This window comes from Jaculus jaculus, chromosome 1, assembly GCF_020740685.1.
Source record: "Jaculus jaculus isolate mJacJac1 chromosome 1, mJacJac1.mat.Y.cur, whole genome shotgun sequence".
In the NCBI taxonomy this organism is placed as follows: Eukaryota; Metazoa; Chordata; class Mammalia; order Rodentia; family Dipodidae; genus Jaculus; species Jaculus jaculus.
In genome coordinates this window covers 215,839,049-215,859,281 of record NC_059102.1, presented here as the reverse complement: position 1 = coordinate 215,859,281, position 20,233 = coordinate 215,839,049, and the positions used below count along the sequence as shown (strand labels likewise).

General features: G+C 38.6%; 1 protein-coding gene across 1 annotated transcript; it reads right to left on the bottom strand.

The window, feature by feature from the left end:
* Window positions 1–2,051: 2,051 nt before the first annotated feature.
* Ccdc110 (coiled-coil domain containing 110) lies at window positions 2,052–17,083 on the bottom strand. The gene is made up of 7 exons (XM_004666404.2): window positions 17,052–17,083; window positions 16,572–16,684; window positions 8,136–8,191; window positions 7,535–7,600; window positions 5,699–5,809; window positions 2,634–4,755; window positions 2,052–2,101 (listed from the first exon to the last, which is right to left on the bottom strand). Exons 1-7 carry the CDS (start codon window positions 17,081–17,083, stop codon window positions 2,052–2,054), a joined length of 2,550 nt encoding a protein of 849 aa, XP_004666461.2.
* Window positions 17,084–20,233: the final 3,150 nt, after the last annotated feature.

The following is a 20,233-nucleotide window of genomic DNA, read 5'->3' as shown; positions in this document are numbered from 1 at the left end:
AAGTTTTGGATAACCTTACCAAGTGAATGTCCAGCTCACGTGTGTACTTTCTAGTATAATGAATATTTATGTATTCATTTTTTCATTTAGCAAATACCAAGTGCTGTGTTCCAGGTATGGTTTTATCCCTGAGATACAGCAGCAGAAAGAAAGATAGTGAATGTAAAAGGAAACCCCTGATATTTCTACATATTGCCTATAGTTTTAGACACTAATATTCTAATTTTAGGCTATGAAAGATTTATTTTATAAAAGAGTAGAAACAAGAGAAAATAGAGGTAAAGTTTAGCTTCCAAATTGAGAGGGTTCACCAGTGGGAAATCCCAACAATTTATTATATAATCACAATCCTTTTATTATATAAGCACATTTGTGTGTGTGTGTGTGTGTGTGTGTGTGTGTGTGTGTGTGAGAGAGAGAGAGAGAGAGAGAGAGAGAGAGAGAGAGAGAGAGAGAGAGAGAGGAGAGAGAAAAAGAAAGAAAGAGAGCAAGAACCTCATATGTAGCTAGGCTGGTCTCAGACTCTATCCTTCTTCCCCAGTACTGAGATTACTATCTTGCCCCACCATGTCCACTACACCATCTTTAAATCTTACTTCTGTACTTAAATGGGTATACATAAGACCTTTTCTCAATACTTGAATTCTTTGATTATGTTTGATTTTGCAATTTTGTCATTTCTTTTTGATAGTTCAGAGTCTCTGGTGTATTCATGGATTTGGGAAGGACATTAAGAACATTTCTACACTAATGCTTCTCAGGAAAAAAAGAGGAGGTGGGAACTACTATATATTTTATGAGAATTTGCATAATAACAAACCAGACAAATTCACTACCAGAAAATATACAGACTAGTGTCCTTCTTATCATAGGGAAAGAAATTTTTCATTAAATCAAATTGAACCCAGGTGTATTTGTTAAAAGATAACATGGCCTAATAAAGTTTATTCTAAGAATGCAAGGTGCTTTTAAATTAATGGTGTGACATATTAAAATAAAGGAGAAAAAAATGATTCTATCTATAAATTCAACAATTAATTGTAGCAAATAATATATGAGAGAGTGACGGTCCTATGGAATAAAAGGTAGTTGTGCCTCTAGCCCTGGGAGCTAAAGATTGTCTTCTGTACAGAAGGCCAAATATCTCACTGTCAGTACAATAAAGAGTAGAGTATATGAACTTCCGAACACTATATAACAGATTTAGCTTTTATCACCTCAAAGTTCCTCTCCTATTATGCAGTCCACTGTGTGGATCTCTTCATTGAGTTGCCTGTGGTAACTGGGGCTTGAGAACAATGTGATACTCTGGCTATTGCTTTCATGAGAAATAAATTCACCTTTTTCTCTGACCCAGGCTTTTATGTCTTTACTTAGATTCCATGAAACTGTGATAGGCTAATTATTACCTCATCAATTGGGTAAAAATAGTCAGAGTCTTCACAGTTCTTTTTTAATTTGTTTTTACTTTTTATTGACAACCCTCATACATATACACAATTTCCATGATCATAATCTCCTCCCACAAATCTCCCTTTTCTCCACATCACCTACTCCACTGAATCCCTTCTCACAGTTCTTGGCTGGCTGTTCTAATTCCAATTTCTATTTTTAGAAACTAGTTTAAATTTAATTATTTACAAAGTAATTGTAATTAATGTAAAAGTTAAAATTATTTTGCATGAGTTGAAGAGATAACTCAGTCAGTAAAAGTGTTTGCCTCATAAGTATGGGGACCTGAATTCAATCACCAGTATCCATACAAAATCTCAGTGCTGGTGAGATGGAGGCAGGGGATCCCTGGGGCTCACTAGTCAGCCATTCTTGGCTAATTGGTGAGTTCCATGCCCATGAGAGGTCCTGAGTCCAAAGAGGTAGACTGAGAAATGACACAGATTGTCCTCTGGCCTCTTCATGCACCCCCACACACATGTATATCACATGCACATTATCAGACATACACAAACATACATACATGCATAAAAGATTGTTTTGTGGGAAATAAGTACTTGGAAAAAGCTTTTTGGAACATTGATTTTTTTTTTTGAAATTTATTTACATATCTTGGGTGGAAGTAACTGGCACAGTTTGCTTGGAATTCCTGAAAGAAAAGAAAACGTCTTAAACATTGGAATGCTAAATAAACTTGCATAATAATTTAAAAATCCTTCTCCTGCGCTGGAGAGATGGCTTAGCAGTTAAGTGCTTGTCTGTGAAGCCTAAGGATCCTGGTTCAAGGCTCCATTCACCAGGATCCACATTAGCCAGATGTACAAGGGAGCACACACATCTGGAGTTTGTTTGCCACGGCCCTGGTGTGCACATTTTCTCTCTATCTGCCTCTTTCTCTGTCACTCTCAAATAAATAAAATAAAATAAATTAAAATAAATTAAACAAAAAAACTTAAAAAAATCCTTCTCCTGCCAAACGTGTGCATATTTAGTGTATATAAGTAGAATTTAGACTTTATCTACAGAACAAAATTTCTAAATAATTATTATATAATAAACCAGATAAAAATCCTACAAAACCAAATCATATTCAAGTTCTCTTATCTCTGTACTTTGATTCATACCCAAGAAGCTAAAAGAATCTTGAGCATGTATCTACCAATCTATCCTGTCCTACATACCTTTCACATCAGGAGCTAAGGGCCTGCTCTGAAGGCTGGAAGTGTCTTCATAGGCACCATAGTTGTCAAAATAGGATTTCTCTCTTCTTGAAATGTAAGACATTTTTGATAGATCTTTGTTCTGACTGCAGATTTTATCACTTAAACTCAAATATTCTCGCTGAAGGTTCCGCATCTCAAATTCCAAGGTATCCCTTTCATTTTCTATACTTCTTACATAGTTTTCTAAGAGTATTTTGTCTTCAGTGAGTCTACTGATGCTGTTTTCAAATTTTGTGTTTTCTTGACTATGCTTTTTTAGTTCTTCTTTTAGAATCTGATTATCTGCCTTAATTTCCATGACCATTTTTGACAACATTTCACATTCCTTGCTGATTTCTGACAAGCTATTTTTATAAATACTTGCTTCTGATTTGGCATTTTTAATTTCTTTCAGGAAGTTCTTCTCTGCAGTAGATTGATAGTTTTGAATATTTTCAAGTTCTCTCTCTATCCTCTGTCGGGCAGTGGTAGACTCTTGTAATGTTGTTTCCAGATTCAGCTTTTCATTTTTCACTGTTTCCAGTATTTGAAGAAGTGACTCTTGATCATTCTTTGCCAGTCTTTCTTTCTCTCTCAGCTGCATGATCTCCAGTTGGTTTTCTTTCAACTCATTTTCAAGTGCACTTTTATCCTTTAGGAACTTGTATGTGTTTTTCTCTAACATTTCCTTTTCATCTCGTATCAACAGAATGTTAGTTTTCATTGTTTCTATTTCTATATTCATCCTGTTGTTTTCATTACTGACGATGGCCATATCATTCTGAGTTTTGTGTTCCTTGCCTTTTAGTTGATCTAATACCTCTATCATTTGTTCCTTCTCCAAAGAAAGTTGTCTATTCTTTTCCTCTAGCATTTTGTTTTGGTGTTGGAGAACATTATACTTACCAATTACTTTCTTTAGTTCTCTAAGGCACTCTTTGTTGTCATCTTCTGTTTTAGTTAACTTGGACTGAATAGTGCTCTTTTCTTCAATCAGGTTCTTAAGTTCCTTTTCATATGTTTCAAGTTTCTGTATCAGAGATTGTGTGGTGAAGATAAGTGGTTTCATTTTGGTCTTCAGGGTTAAGTTTTCATTCTCCAGTTGGGCTACTTTTTTCTGAATCTGCATGGATTCTTTTAAGTAATTCTGTAAGTAATGAATTTTTGCAACACACTGCTCAGTTACAGAATTGACTTTGGGGGCTTTCTCATTTTCATATATTAATGGTCTATGGTTTCCTGGAAGTAGTTGCCCTTCTTTATCTTTCAGTTCATGTTTTGTGTGTTCAAGGAAGGATAGGCTGTGGTGCCTTGGAACCCTGGAATGGAATTTTAAGTCTGTAATATTCTTACTGGTGATAGGAATATCTTTATTGCTTTTTTCATTCTTTTTTCCACGGTATATTTCACTCTGTGATAATTTTTTACATTTTCTACAAAAATTTACATGGAATTTTGCCACCGTTTCCCTGAGTGGGAGTAATTTGCTTACTAATGCCTCTAATTCAGAAATTCTCTTTGATTTTATGTCTTCATTTAAGTTAACTTCCATGTTTTCTTCCTTAATAAAGTTAATTGTTGCATTATCTGTGGGGGTTGGATCATATTTGATATTACTTTGACTATCTGTATTAGTTTTTAAAGTGTGAAGTTCATTTGTAAGTGCCAGTTCCCTGTCATGTGACCTTTGAAGTTCTTCCTTCATGTGTTTAATAGCGTGGCAAATATCATCTAAGGTTTTACAAAATCCATGCTTCAGAAAAGGTTCATGAATTGTGGACTTATCTAGAATTATAGGGCCACCTTGAGGCATCACATTTTGAGTAACTGCTGGTAGAAAATGATTAAGATTATAATTCTTCAACATGTCAGAATCTTCTGAAGCATTCATAATTTTGTTGGAAGCTGTATTATCTGTTGACATTCTTGAATTCTCAAGAATTAACTTGTCCTTGAAATGTGTCTGTGGTGAGACATTTGTGCAGTGAGAGAGACTGTAATCGTTACTACTGACATTCTCTTCCATTGAATGAAGACCCTTGGAATCCTTAAAGTGATTGATTTTCTCCATAGAAAGGATTTGTTCTTGCTTCTCTACAGGCTAGCATTAATAATAAAAAAAAAGACTATATATAAACCTACTCATTTGGTACATGACCAAGAAATTAAGATAAAATTTATGAAATATTTATTTATACAATCAAATTAAGCATGCTATTCACTAATACAGTAAGGCAACCTAACAAGTATGGTAAATTTTCTCCAGAAAGTTTAGTAAGCTAGCGCTTGCTCTTGCTCTCTCTCTGTTTCTTTTTCTATGCTTCTAGTTGGGCATGAACTTTAATGGGTATTTTGAGATCTGAAGCTCTGGTCTGCAGTTTTCTTAGAACTGCACTTTCGGGATAGAATGTAAGGACCATGCCCTTAATTCCATAAATAGGAATTTAGCATACATCAAGAGACCATTATAGGTACGAAGGATAATTACAGATAGGTCAACTGGGAATTTAAGGTAAACAGATATTTTTGCTTCTGGGTAATTTGTTAACCTTTGCTATCATTCTAAATTTTGGGTAGTTTTTAGGGCTATGAATATCCTGGAAGTGTGATTTTTTTTTTTTTAACCAGTGTGGACAGAGGTGGAGATTCTAATTTGGAGACTATATCTAAGGAATTCATTTCAGATCTAGGCCAGTCATATGTGAACAGGCAGGCTACCCAAGTTGCCTTGGATTTGAATTTACTTGGGAATCTTTCTGTATTTGGATGAAGCAAAATGGCCCTTGCAAACTTTCCTAAAAGAAACAAAAACTGCAGAAAAATGTAAAAGTACAGAAGTAAGTGCACATCTTTTAAGGGTTAAGGACTAGAAATTCCTTACTTTCATCTTTGACCCATTCTTCCTCTTGGCATATGAGTGAGTGAGTGTGTGTGTGTAAGAGAGAGAGAGAGGGAGAGAGAGATTGCAAAGGTGAAGACATACTGATTATAGTAACATGTTTGAAATATCAAAATATATGAATGATTTATAGAAAATAACATACCAAATTCTTTTCAGCATGGGTGCTGAATACCAAATTTTTTTCTGAACTAAATTGTGGGTTTTCTACTTCAATAATACTTTTGTTCAATATTTCACTGATTTCAGACTGTACCTTAAAAAGATAAATTGAGAATTTCAGAATTTAATTTCAGATTTATAAACCCATGAATTCATAGAAATAAGATATTATAATTGAAAGATACCTTTTTATTTCCTACACATAAAAATAGGTTTTCATCATTGAGAATAAGTTTATATAACTTATGGTAGTCTCTGTCATTAAAGGAATCTTCAGGAAGCTTACGTCTTTATTATTTTAAAATCTAAAATAATTTACTAAGATGGTAATATTTTATGAACTCTATTCAAATGATTTTAGATGTTTGATTTTTCACATCAGGGAGTAAAGAAGAAATCTTTTATGTCCACCATCAGAACAGAGTCTCTTCTGCCATCCTTTTCCATTTCTTCTACATTTGCTGTCTGCACAAGAACACTGAGACAAAGTTGATCTTAGCTCTTTATTGAATATGTTTTGCTTTGTACCACCAATATGCATACCTTCTCCTTCTATTTACACAACTTCTTCTTTCTCATGGTTGATATAATTTAACCTCTAGCTCCAAGGCCAGGCCTGTGGTCCAGAATTAACTAATTTTCTTTTAGACAGTGACTTGTTCATGTGTTGCATGTGACCAAATTTGTGGCACTCAGATTTGGGCCAGGAACCTTAGCATATAACCTTAGAATATGCACTATTATCAGAACAAGGCATGGGCTGGAGAGATGGCTCAGTGGTTAAAGGTACTTGCTTACAAAACCTTATGGCCCGGGTTTAAGTTCCCAATACACATGTAAAGCCAGATGTACAAAGTAGTACATATGTCTGGGATTCATTTGCAGTGGCACTAGGCTCTGGTGCACCCATTCTCATTCTCTCTCCTTGCAAATAAGTAAAAATGCACACACACACACACACAAAGAGAGAGAGAGAGAGAGAGAGAGAGAGAGAGAGAGAGAGAGAGAGAGAGAGAGAGAGAGAGAGAGAAAGAGGGAGAGAGAGAAAGAGGGAGAGAGAGAGAGCGAGAAAACAAGGCATGTTCTTTACTCTGGCTTGAATACAGAAGGACAAACCAAGGTCTGGACCTCCTTACAACTTTATCACTGTGGAGTCTGAGAGTCTACTATTTTAGAAAGTGGAATGAGACTTTTCCTGATGATGAAACACTTTGTCACATAACTTAAGCTACCCAGAAATAAGGTGTTCCTGACTTTCAGTAGCTTGAGTAATAAAAGCATATTTAACCCCTGAGCCACTTTATGTTATCCTCAGACAGTCCCTATTTTTAGAGAGTGTGTGTGTATATATAGATATAGAAAACACACACTCTCTACAAATAGGACTGTCTGAGGATAACATAAACTGACTCAGGGGTTAAATAAAGTACCATATGTGTATGTGTGAGTTTATATATATATACACATATATGGTACTTTATTTGCATATTTATTAATATTTATTTACTTGCCATTCTGGAACTGAACCCAGAGTTTTGCACATGCTAGGTAAGCATTCAACCATTAAACTACATTGAACTACTACTACTACAAGCCCAGGTGGCACTTAACTGATTTTAAAAACTCAGCAAATGCTATTTCTTTCTCACTCATATCCAAAAAACAAGTAGCTTGCTCAAGATAAATTTGGACCTGAAATAAGTAAAAGCTTTAAGTATATTAAAGTCTGTGACAACTTATCAATTGCTAGTAATCAGTTTTGACAACAGGATTACACCTTAAGTTAGTATATTTCCTATATATTATCACAATAATATACCATGCTAACATTCTGCAGAGTCTGTATTCGCAGAGCCTGAAATGATTCCAGCTGATGCTGAAGGACCTATAATGATAATGAAAGTTAACAAAGTGTTACATCAAACATTTTTAGATAGATGAACACAGTCTTGAATAATTTTTATTTAAAAAATTTTAATTCTAATTAATTTATTTGAGAGCTACAGACAGAGGGAAAGAGGGAGAGAGGAGAGAATGGGCATGCCAGGGCCTCCAGTCACTGCAAACGAACTCCAGATGCATGCACCACCTTGTGCATCTGGCTTATGTGGGTCCTGGGGAATTGAGCTTCAAAGTGGGGTCCTTAGGCTTCACAGACAAGTGCTTAACCACTAAGCCATCTCTCCAGCTCATCATTTTGATTTTTCATATTCCTTAAGATTGCCTGTTTCTAGAATGATTCAGATAGAGTCATGTGACTCATATTCTTAGCCATGTTGCTGAGTCTCTGGGTGTACATTCATGAAGGTTTTTGTGAGAATAAAAGAGAAGTACCCCATAGTATTTAGGAAGTACTTGTTCTGGATGAGATCCATCTTTACTCTGAGACTTTTTTAGGTAATAAAATGAAATGTACTCACTTTCAGTGCTGATTGTGATTGCATTTGATTTTCTGGTTCTGATATGCAGCCATATTCTAAAATGTAAAATACAGAAAGTATGACTTAGTTGCTAGACGTTTATTCCCCTAGTAATTTATTTGAGAGAGAGTGAGGCAGATAGAGAGAGAATGAGTGCAAGGCCTTAAGCTAATGCAAACAAACTCCGTATGCTTGGCCACCTTGCGCATCTGGCTTTACATGGGTACTGGTAGATCAAACTTGGGTCCTTTGGCTTTGCAAGCAAGAGTCTTAACTGCTAAGCCATCTCTCCAATCCCTATTGAGACACTTTTGGGTGTACTAACACATTAATCCTCATAGCAACTACCTTAGTCACTTTTGCATCACTGAGACTACAATACTTGACAGAAGCAACTCAATAGAGGAAAGGAGATTCAGGTAGGCTCCTTACCTGGACCCAGGCCTAAAAGTTTACTTTTATAGGGATTTAGAAATAAAAGAATCCTAATTTTCTTGGATAGTAAGGGAGAGAAATAATGAGAATATTTGGTATTTATTTTATGCTAGTCACATGATAAATTTAAGAATGAATCTCTTACTATAAGGAAATACCTACTTGAGGTTGTACTAGAGATTTATTTTACAGTAAGCCACTAACTTGTATTGTCAAACTTGGAACTCCCAAGATCTCAAATAGCTCTTTTTCTGAGATGCAAATTGCACTGTTTGTGTGTGGGTACATGTTTGTGTTCATGCATGTGCATATGTTTATGTTTGTGTATATGTTTGTGCACATCCACCTTCTTTGAGATGGTATCTCTTACTGGCCTGAAGTTCACCAATTAGGTTAAACTGGCTGACCAGCAAGACCCCAGGATTACACTGTGTCCACATCCTCATGATGGGATTATATGTGTGGGCTATGATGCCCAGTTTTCTTTTAACGTGAGTTCTGGGGATTAGACACAGGTCCTCATGCTTGAAAGGCAAACAGTTTATTGACAAAATTATCTTCCCAACCCAAATTGGTTTCTTCTTGTCAAAAGTTCCTCACTATATCTAATAATCTTCATTTTATAGAACTCCTGTAGCACAGGTTTTGTGAAATTGCCATGTGATAATTTTCTACCCTGTCATGAAAACAAGCTGAATCAATGAAGCATGCCATTTGTCTAGCTCTCCAGCAATGTTCTACAAAGATCCTTCTCTTCTTCCTGTTGGGAAAGCAGGCTGGCCTTCTACTTGAAATCCTCCTACTAATAGTAGAGTCATCATAGCCTATGCTTAACATACCACCTTGCCTGGAGATAATTTTACCCACTGTAGATGCAACATCCTTTGTTCTGCTGAATGTACGCATTGTAACGATACCTGGGCCAATGCATTACCATTGTTGTCCTCTGAAGATACCGTAGAGGGGTACATACAGGCCTATTGTCCTATGCTGTTGCCAAGGGACCCACTGGCTAAGTCTGTATCTTTGTTTTGTAGCTAAAGCATTTTTCTGTTAAGCATTTCACTATGTGGTGTTTTCCTTGGTTGCTCCAATATCATCAAAAGAGTAAACAAAAGTCCTCAGGCTTCAAATAATAATAGACATCAGATGTCACATGCTTAGCCCCTTTCCAGAAAATCATTTATAGATCTGTAGCAGGAAATAGACTCTATATTATTTGCAAATTTCTAATGAGGTCAAGCATGTTCAGGGTGATACAGCTTTGGACAATACTTAGAAATGTCTGGACATACATCCCTCTTTCTCCCCATATTAGGCAACTTACTTCAATGTTTTTATTAAAAAAACAAAAAATTTAGCATCCTGGATGAAATGAGAATTATGAATCAGTGTCCTTTTAGGCTGACCAAATATGTCATCGGGGTAAGTTTAAAAGAGGTTTACAGATTCTAAGGAGAGAACCAGCCCATCATACCTCAAAAGGGCCCCAGCTGAAACTAAGAATAATTGGGGAAATGAGTAAGAGTGCTGCTTTCTTGGTGAAGCTGGTACCAGCACAAGGGTGAAGGAGACTGACACACAGAACACTCAATTGCTATCAAATGAGATTTCCAGAGACACAGAGGTTCCCAAGACCTCATCACTGAAGTAGATCTAAAATGTAGCCAACATGGGTTAGGGAAATTTGCAGAAGAGGGGCTGGAATGAATGTCAAAGCCACATGTTGGGTCATGATACACAGAGACATTGCCTCCTACCCATAACTGATGGCTAACCCACAATGCATGACCCATATTCCCCAATGAGGAGGGTCCCTGCGGAGGGGGGAGGACAGGAAGGAGGCTAATGATGGTACCAACCTGACTGTATACACTGAGTACAAAACTAAAAAAAAAAAATAGTCTTTTTTTTTTTTTTTTTTTTGGTTTTTCGGTTTTTCTTTTTTTGGTTTTTCGAGGTAGGGTCTCACTCTGGTCCAGGCTGACCTGGAATTAACTCTGTAGTCTCAGGGTGGCCTTGAACTCACGGCGATCCTCCTACCTCTGCCTCCCAAGTGCTGGGATTAAAGACGTGTGCCACCATGCCCGGCCGTCTTTTTCTTTTTTAAAGAGGTCTGCAAATCTTTTCTTTTGGGTTGGTATTCTGCCAGAAGTTATAGAAGTTGGATGTAAGTGCACACACCTTTTTTTGTTATTTGGTTCTCATCATTGACTAGCCAGCACTAGTTCTGAATTTGGAGGTGTTTGGTCAGTCAAAGGACAGGAAGGAAAGAAAGTCGACCTGAATGTTACTTATCTTTGCCTCTCACTGGGTAAAAGTAAAAAGATGGCACCAAAGTAGGACAACATCCTAAAGAGTTTTAGTTCCTAAGCTAATCTCTTCGAATACATTCAGATCAGTTATGCAAATCAAAAAGATATCAACCAGAATCCCCCCACCCAGAACTACTGAATTCTGTTTATAGGTACACTTCATTTGGCTCCATATGCATATGTACTCCCTTCCCCCAAGGTTCATTTGCACAGAACCATCTTGAAACTTCTTACTCTGAGTCATACAAAGCAGCTAGAAAGCAGTCTCTTTAAGCTCTACCAACCTAGCCTTGCCAATTGGCCAGAAGGTTCTATTTGCACAGTTCTAGGAAGCACCTGGGTAGCCCATGCTGGGCAGACAGAGGCTCAGGGAAGTAAATGGCCTTTCTGAGTGACCTGGCCTGCCAAGGCACTGGAGAAAAATTGGGTTGCTTCTAAGAAGCAGTGGAGCAGTCTTCAGAATCTTGGTTTAGGGAGGCCTTGAGAAATTACCACCTCTGGCCTACCTTTGGTCCCAGGAAATAGATGGGCAGACTCCTCGAGGACCTTCAAACTCACCTATGTTATCCTCATATACTGATAGGCACTGAATGCCAGTACCCATCCTACCCTGCCTCATTAGAGTGGCCATGACCTAACGTTACCTGTGGAAGCTGACAGATGCTTATACTGTGAGTATATGCCTATGGTTGAAAGTGAACCTACCCATTTTCAAAGGGCTACACTCCAGCTGAAAGCTCAACCCTTGCAGCCTACATCACAGAGACACATACAGAAATCACTAACACAGACATAGCTGGAAAAGCTTCATGGACACTACAGTAAAACCAGCACAGCGTATCCAACCAACGCTTAAGGACATATCACTGCAGAATGTCTTTTGCTATGAAAGCTAATCAATTAAACTGGTAGAGATAATTGACCCATCCAACGCAAAAATCATTGTACAGACACAAGAAGAAATATCAGGCCACATTATGCTTTCAAAGAACACAGGAACTCTAGCAACAGATCCCAAAGAAAAGAAAATCAACAAATGAAATTGAATCAGTAGTAACAAATTTTCCATCAAAAGCAGCCTTCATTGCTGATTTTTTTTGGGGGTGGGGGTGGGTGGGGAGGGTTTTTAGTCTCAAGGTGTCCTTGAATTTATGGCAATCTTCCTACCTCTTCTTCCCAAGTGCTGGGATTAAAGGTGTGTGCCACCATGCTCTGTTCAAATTTTTAATTACAAAAATTACAGAACACAGATGAGAGAATTTTACCAAACTTTCCAAAAGAGCTAATATCAAATTTCAAACTTTTCCAAAGTGTTGAAAGGGAGAAAACCCCTACAAACTAATTCTATTACACCATCATCAATGAGACACAAACACAAAAAATAGTAAGTGTATATATTAATATCCTTGATGAAGATAGAGAAGTTCTCAACAATAGTTGTTAAGAGAATCAAAGAACAATCAAAAATATCACTCATAGAGATGGAGAGTGGAGTTTCAAAGGGGAAAGTGGAGGGAGGGAGGGAATTATCGTGGGATATTGTTTACAATCATGGAAGTTGTCAAAAAAAAAATAACTAAATACATAAATAAAAATAAATTTAAAAAATCACTCATAGTGGTGAAGTGGGCTTTTATCCCAGAAACACAAGGATGGTCCAAAATATGCATACTGACAAACATATCACATTAAGAGAATGAAGGGTAAAAATCACATGCTTAGCTCAACAAAAGCAGTAAAAAGCATCTGGTAAAATTCAACCCTGTTATGACACATAAAAAAACATAGCAAAGAGGTAATGTACCTCAATGCAATAAGGACTATGTAAAACAAACCCACAGGTTGTCATACTGAATGAGAAAAAGCTGAAATAATTCCCTCAGGTCAGGAACAAGACAATTATGTCTACCTTTCCCCATTCTTAGTTAATAGAGTGTTGTAAACCTTAGAGTAATATGACAATAGAAAGAAATAAAGGGCATCCAGATGGAGAAGGTCCAATTGTCCTTGTTGGCATATAACTAGATTTTATATAGAGAAAAGCATAAAAATACCACCAAAATATTTTAAAACAAAGAAATCATTAAGTTTGCAGGGAAGGACCAACATGTAAAAATGAGTATCTTTTTAATGCAACAGTAACAAAACTTCTGTGGAAGAAATCAAAAAAGGAATCATTTAAACAATTGCTAGTAAAAACAAACAGATCTAGAAATAAATATAACCAAGGAAATGAATCATTTCTATAGTGAAAATTACAAAACATCAATGAAAGAAATTGGAAAATGGAAAAAGAGCCATCTCACTACTGATCCCAAAGGAAATGGCATCGAGGTGCAGAAGAGACATTCGTAACTGCAACTTTACTGTAATACTCTGTACAACAGACAAGAGAAGTTGACTCAGCCTTGGTGTCTATCAATTGATGAATAGATAATGTGGCACACATGCACAATGACATTACTCATTCATGAAAAAATGTTTTATCTTTAAAAATATTTTCATTTCCTTATTTGCAAACACAAACACACACACACACAGAACAGAAAGGGAGAGAGAGAAGGAATGGCATTGCCAGGGAATCTTGTCACCACTAACAAACTCCAGACACATGTACCACCTTGTGCATCTGATTTTACATGGATGCTAGAGATTTGAACCCTGGGCTGTCAGGCTTTGCAAGCAAGCACCTTTAACTGCTGGGCCATCTCTCCAGTCATTTGTTTTCTTCCTTTTTTCTTTTTTTTTTTTTTTTGCCTTGCCCCAGGTTGACCTGGAATTCACTATGTAGTCTTAGGGTGGCCTCAAACTCAGTGATCCTCCTACTTCTGCCTCCTGTGTGCTGGGATTAAAGGTGTGTGCCACCATGCATGGCTCCATTTCTGTTCTTGATGGTAGCCATTCTGACTGAAATGAGATGAAATATCAAAGTAGTTTTTTTTTTTTTTTTTTTTTTTAATGAGACAGAGAGAGAATTGGTATGGGAGGGTCTCCAGCCATTGCAATTGAACTCTAGATGTGTGTGCCACCTTGTGTGCATGTGTGACCTTGCACACTTGTGTCACCTTGTGTGACTGACTTAAATGGGATCTGGAGAATTGAACTTGGGTCCTTAGGCTTTGCAGGCAAGTTCCTTAACTGCTAAGCCATTTCTCCAGCTCTCAAAATAGTTTTAATTTATATTTCCTTGATGGCCAAGGAGGTTAAATACATTTTTTTTCTTTTTTCTTTTTTCTTTTTTTTCTTTTTTGAGGTAGGGTCTCACTGTAGCCCAGGCTGACCTGGAATTCACTAAGTAGTCTCAGGGTGGTCTCGAACTCACAGTGATCCTCCTACCTCTGCCTCCTGAGTACTGGGATTAAAGGCATGCGCCACCATGCCCGGCTGACATTTTAAAATATTTATTGTCCACTTATATTTCTTCTTTTGAGAACTTTATGTTAGTTTACAGCCCATTTTTTAATTGACTTATTTTCTCAAATTTAGTTTTGAGTTCTTTGTATATTTTAGATATTAATCCTCTGGCAAATGTGTAGCTGGCAAAGGTTGTTTCCCATACTCTAGACTGCCTCTTCATTTCATTGATAGTTTCCTTGCTGTACAAAAGCTTTTTTAATTTCATGAGGTCCTATTTGTCAATTGCTGACCTAATTTCCTGAATGAGTAGAGTCCTATTTAGAATGTCCTTACCCTGTGTCTTGGAGTTTTCCCCTACTTCTTCTCTAGCAGTTTCAGAGTTTCAGGTCTTATGTAAAAGGTTTTGATCCATTTTGAGTCTGTGCACCAAGTGCATTACCCATTGAGGATCTTTTTTGGCCTATCCTTTCCCTTGTTGTAAGGGATGCCTTCAGATCTTCATGATTGGTGACAGAAAAGCACAGGGGGCATTGTTCCTGGTGGTGGTGAGTATGGAACTGATTTTCCATCTACGGTGTTGTAGCTTCTCTGGCCTCTCTTTTCAGGGCCTCTGCCAAGGCATTTGTGAGCATCCTGGATCCATGAAAGTATAGAAATCTTGTTCCAGCTTCAGGCTTCTACTTCATCACTTGTCTCATCTGATTACCATATGCCATGTGTGGGTTTCCTGTAACTTAGGTCAGTCTAGAAGGCCCCTTCTCTGCTCCTTCCCTGGCATGACCCATTGAACACCAGGCCTAGGAGAGACGTACTTATCACTTGAGCTACTCTGAAGGATGTGAGACTATACACCTTCCATGTTCTCTGATTCCCCTGGCTGGATACACACATTTACGGTCTAATGTAAAGATGGCAAACTGTTACCATTTGATTATCTTTTCTATATAACTTATTATTGTAAAAAAGTAGTTTACATTAGAAAAAGTATGTATCTTTTTAGTGTCTGTCAAAAACAAAACTAATCACAACTGTGGTAGTTTGAAGAAATGCCCCCCTCCCCATTATATTCAGGAGTTTATTAAAACTTTTTGGATTTCCAGCCACCTAACTGGAGGAGGGTCCAGTCCTAAGGTGTGGTGGTGGATTTGACATTCCAATCTAAAGATATGCAAAGTGCCTGGAGTTTCTGAAGTGTGCTTGTTTTGAGGTATGGTTTTAAGGATTTGGTGTGTGGCCTCTGTCTCTGCCTGGTTTTTTAAGAGGGAACAATTTTTTCTACCATTAACTTTCCCTGGATCTGTAAGCTCCAATAAATATCCCTTCCTCCATAACTGTGCCTGGTATGAAAGTTCATCTCAGCGAACCTGAAACTGTCTACTACAACAACAAAATCTTCCTCCCCCCCCCCTTCTTTCTTTTTTTCTTTTTGGTTTTCAAGATAGGGTCTCACTCTACTCCAGGCTGACCTAGAATTCACTATGTAGCCTCAGACTGGCCTCGAACTCACAGGGATCGATCCTCTTACTTCTGGCTCCAAAGGAATGTGCTACCACACCCCTCTCTGAACAACAAAATCTTGACCTCTTACTTGCTGTACAGAGAAGTACTAGACTGGAGGACTGTAAGGTTCAAGAGTGATCATGACCATGGAGACCACTCTGAGGCAAAGATGGAAGCTTTTATTTGGGGGAAAAACATGAGCTGCAAGGATTGACTCTTACAGAGTACAGCCAAGTTGAAATTCCAGGTAGTGGGCTATATAGGGTTCTCCAGTTGGGGTAAGGTGAGGAAGGGAAAATTTAAAAAAAAATTAAACCGGTTTCTTCAGGGGAGATCTAAGATAGCCAGGGTGTGACACCAGAACAGTGACCACAAGATAAGGGGGCAGGAAACCTAGACCTGAGGCATTGTTAGGCAAGGAAGGGATAATGGCTGGGTGGTTTCTTGAGGAATGTGGATGACCCACTTCCTTGTGTCTGTCACCATCCTGTTCTTTGGTGATTCCATTTTGTCCTGACCTAACAAGGACAATGGTTAAGATCTGCACCCTGAAGATCTCCTAAATGCTGGCTCTGTCCCTTGCCACCTGGGCGACCTGGAAGAGTTAATGTTCCTGGGCATGTGTCTTCATTTGGAAAATGGGGACAGTAGTACCTATTTTACAGGACTATTGTGAGGATTAAATGAATAGACACATTTAAGTGCTTTAAACGGTGTCTGGCACTGAGTCCTGTGAGCTACTGTTAATGTTATCATAATAGCTATAGGCAACGTACCAGATGCCTGAAGAAGCAATGAAAGAAGTATCACTGCCCCTGGAGATTTTTACCTGGTTCAGGGCCACCTCTTCCTTTTACATCATCAGAGGAATTTAGGATCCTGGATGCTGAAAGGAGAACGGAGTCAACTTCATCTTCTTCAGGATGCTTATCTGTAACAGATCTAGCACATTTTTAGGGGAGGAATGGAAAGGCAACCTGGGAAAGCAGGGAAGAAAGGTATAGAAACTCGGCTGTCTGCGCCCTCTATGGCCACCGGAGGGCGCGCTGGGCCCACGCAGTTGTGAGGATGCTGCAATTGGTGGCTAGAGCAAGGTGGAAGCTTTCTTCCAGGCCTGAGTAGGGCAAGTGAGAGTGGTCTAGAAAGATCCTCATTCCTGACCCAGTAGGGAAACCCCATAGTCATTGCATTGAAGGGAGTCGGCTCTCATTCTACTACCCTCAACTTCTCACAGCTTTCCCTCTAGCGACAGCTTCCGGGATCGATCTTACCGGGGCTCATTTCTGCTGCTTAAGCTCTCTCTACTAACTGCCTGGTCCCATGCATTCCCTGCTGCGGCATCCCGTTGCCTAGAAACGGGATCGTTCAGAGCACCCCACTCCCCACCCCACTAGTTTGCTGCGTGCGCAGGGGTGGGGCAGGTAGGAGGAGGAAGACGCTCTGCAGCCCTGGTTCTTTGGTACCCCTTCAGCTCTGCGAGACGTTTTCTCCTGCAGAGCCTTGCCTCCATTGGCTCTGAGGTGGAAACGGCTGACCCTTCGCTCTACAATCGAAAATCTCAGTTGCAATTCACTTCATCTTTGCTGACCAGCTTGGGCTCTATCCTGATCTGACTTAAGATTCTTCACACCTATTAGGACAAAGGGACTGGCAAGACAAGCTCCTAGAATACTTCCCTCTTTTTCTTATAATTTCATTGTTTAACTATTTTATGGTTTTATTCCTTTCATTTCAACACATCCTCGAGAACAGTCTCGGTATTTGGAGATTTGAAAAAGTCATGTATTGTCTAAAGAGTTTTGTTTTCTGTAATTAAAGGAAGGCTTCAATTTTTCAATAATGGATTTAACAATGCACTAAAATATCAATATTAAAATGGATATTAAAATAAATAAGTGTTAATGTTAAAATGAAAATGAAATATTGAAGCTCTGGGGAAGGTGATGGTCTTTATCAAAGCATGCCGATATTCTATGCATTTAATCAACCATTTCCAAAAGATACATGTTGCACTGGAGACCATAGCTTGCTTGACTGATTGGCATGCTTTAAAATCCTAGCGCCAATTAAAAAGTGGTGATCTTTGAATACAAATGTTTTCTTTTTCTTTTTTCTTAGCGAGCGAGCTAGAGACAGAGAAATGGCACACTAGGGCCTCAGCTACTGTACTTGAACTCACATGCTTACACCACCTAGTTGGCATGTGGGACCTTGTGCTTGCCTCACTGGTGTGCTTCTGGCTTATGTGGGATCTGGAGAGTCGAATATGGGTCCTTAAGCTTAAGAGGCAAGCATCTTTATTACTAAGCCATCTGTCTAGCCCTATGTACAAGTTTTAAATGAGTATAAATTATTTATCTTAGCAATATCAACTGTTACACATAGAATATAAAATCATCACATATGATTATTCTTGCTGTTTTTACAATTCCATAGAAGCTCTCATAATTTACATTTTTAAAACATATTTTTTAAAATTTTATTTATTTATTTGAGAGAGAGAGAAAGAGGTAGAAAAAGAGAATGGGTGTGCCAGGGCCTCCAGCCACTGCAAACCACTGCAAATGATCTCCAGATGCATGTGCCACCTTGTGCATCTGGCTTACGTGGGTCCTGGGGAATTGAACCGGGGTCCTTTGGCTTTGCAGGCAAATGCCTTTACTTCTAAGCCATCTTCTCCAGCCCTATAATTTACATTTTATCAGTCAGCTTGCTCTTTTTCATCAATATATTTAAAGTCTATGTCTTTTAGAAATTAGATTTGTATTCAGTTGAACTTGAGGTATCACATCTTTCATTATATTTGCTTTTTTGGTCTCCATTTAAAAACAAATTCTGAAGTGTTCACCAACTTAAAGTTGGCAGTATGGTATGATTTGTTTTTTTTTTTCTTCTCCTGAGTAAGTTTATTTATTTGCAAGGAGAGATAGAGATAGATAGAGGGGGGAGAAAGAGAGAGGTAGAGGATATAAATGGGCATGCCAGGGCCTCTAGATGTTAAACCAACTCCAGATGCTTATGCTACTTTGTTCATTCTGGCTTGGGTACTGGAGAATTGAACCTGGGTCATTAGGCTCTGCAGGCAAGTGTCTTAACCACTGTGCAATCTCTCCAGCCCAAGAGTAAATTTTAGACATGATAGTCCATTTCTCTAGAATGCTTTGGCATGTAGAAGAACACTGTCTAAAATAATGACAATATGCTCATTAATATTCAGAGGTGATCATTGTATTAGGGTTCTCTAGAGGAATGAAACTGCTAGAATGAATTATTTTAAAAAGAGAATTTATTGGATTAGTTTACGGTAGTCCAATAGCAGTTGCAAGCCTGAGAATCAAGGAAACTGGTAGCTGCTCAGTTCATGTGGCCAGAAGCCTCAGCAGTCCCAATCTGGTATTGAAGGCCTGGAGGCTTCCTGAGGAGCCCCTGGGTTTTGATCCAAATGATGCTGGTCTTCAGTTGGTGCTGGTCTTCAATCCATGCTGGAAGGCAGCAAGCAGCTCAGACCTCCAAGTGGAAGGAAGGAAGGGGCTCTTTTCACCCAGAGCTTCCTTATATAAAGTCCCCCTCAGAGAAGAGCTCACTCTGGGGGAAGGACTTCCTCCTTCAGTTAATCCTTCTTGGAAGCAACCTAGGAGACTCACATGAAAGGGGTTTCTGTAGATTACTAAACAGATCAAGTTGACCATACCTATCACATGCAGTGATACAGTATTGCCATTTAGTATTCAGACCTTACTCAGTTCTTCCAATGGTGTCCTGTGCAGCTACAGGTGCCAGCCTAAGAGCTTGCAGTACATTACATTTAGTTGTAATGAAATAGCAGTATATCTCAGTCTAAACAGGTTTTTGGTTTTTCTCTGGCTTCCATGACTGGACTTTGGAAGCATCAATGTCATTTTTTTTTTTTTTTTTCATTTTTCAAGGTAGGGTCTTACTCTAGCCCAGACTGACCTGGAATTCACTATGTAGTCCCAGGGTGGCCTCGAACTCACTGCACTCCTCCTACCTCTGCCTTGAGTGCTGAGATTAAAGGCATGTACCACCTTGGCTTTTGTGATTAGATTGAAATCATTCATGCATCTTTGTCAGGACTGCTGGAAGGCTGGTTGTTCTCTCTTATTGCATCAGATGGTATGTAATTGGGAGGTATTAGCATCATGTTCACTTGAGAGTTACTATTGGGCCATGAAAGGCCCAGGCAAGAGGCCTGAGCCCAGCTAAAGTTCGGTGACCTGTCTCTGGCCAGCTAGGACTCAGCAAGACGCCTAATGGCTTCTGGCCTGCTACTTCCACACAGGAGTTGAAATTAACATTTCAATAGTTACAGTTTACTATTGGCCTTTACCTCTCCTCCTCCCATCCTAAAATCCCTGCCTTCATCCCCAACATGATATAGGCAACTGCTCAGAGGAATAAAGTGAGTTTTTTGTGAGTTCCTGCTTCCAAAATACTCCCGACTCAGTGTGGTTTTACTCCGGTGGCTAGGAG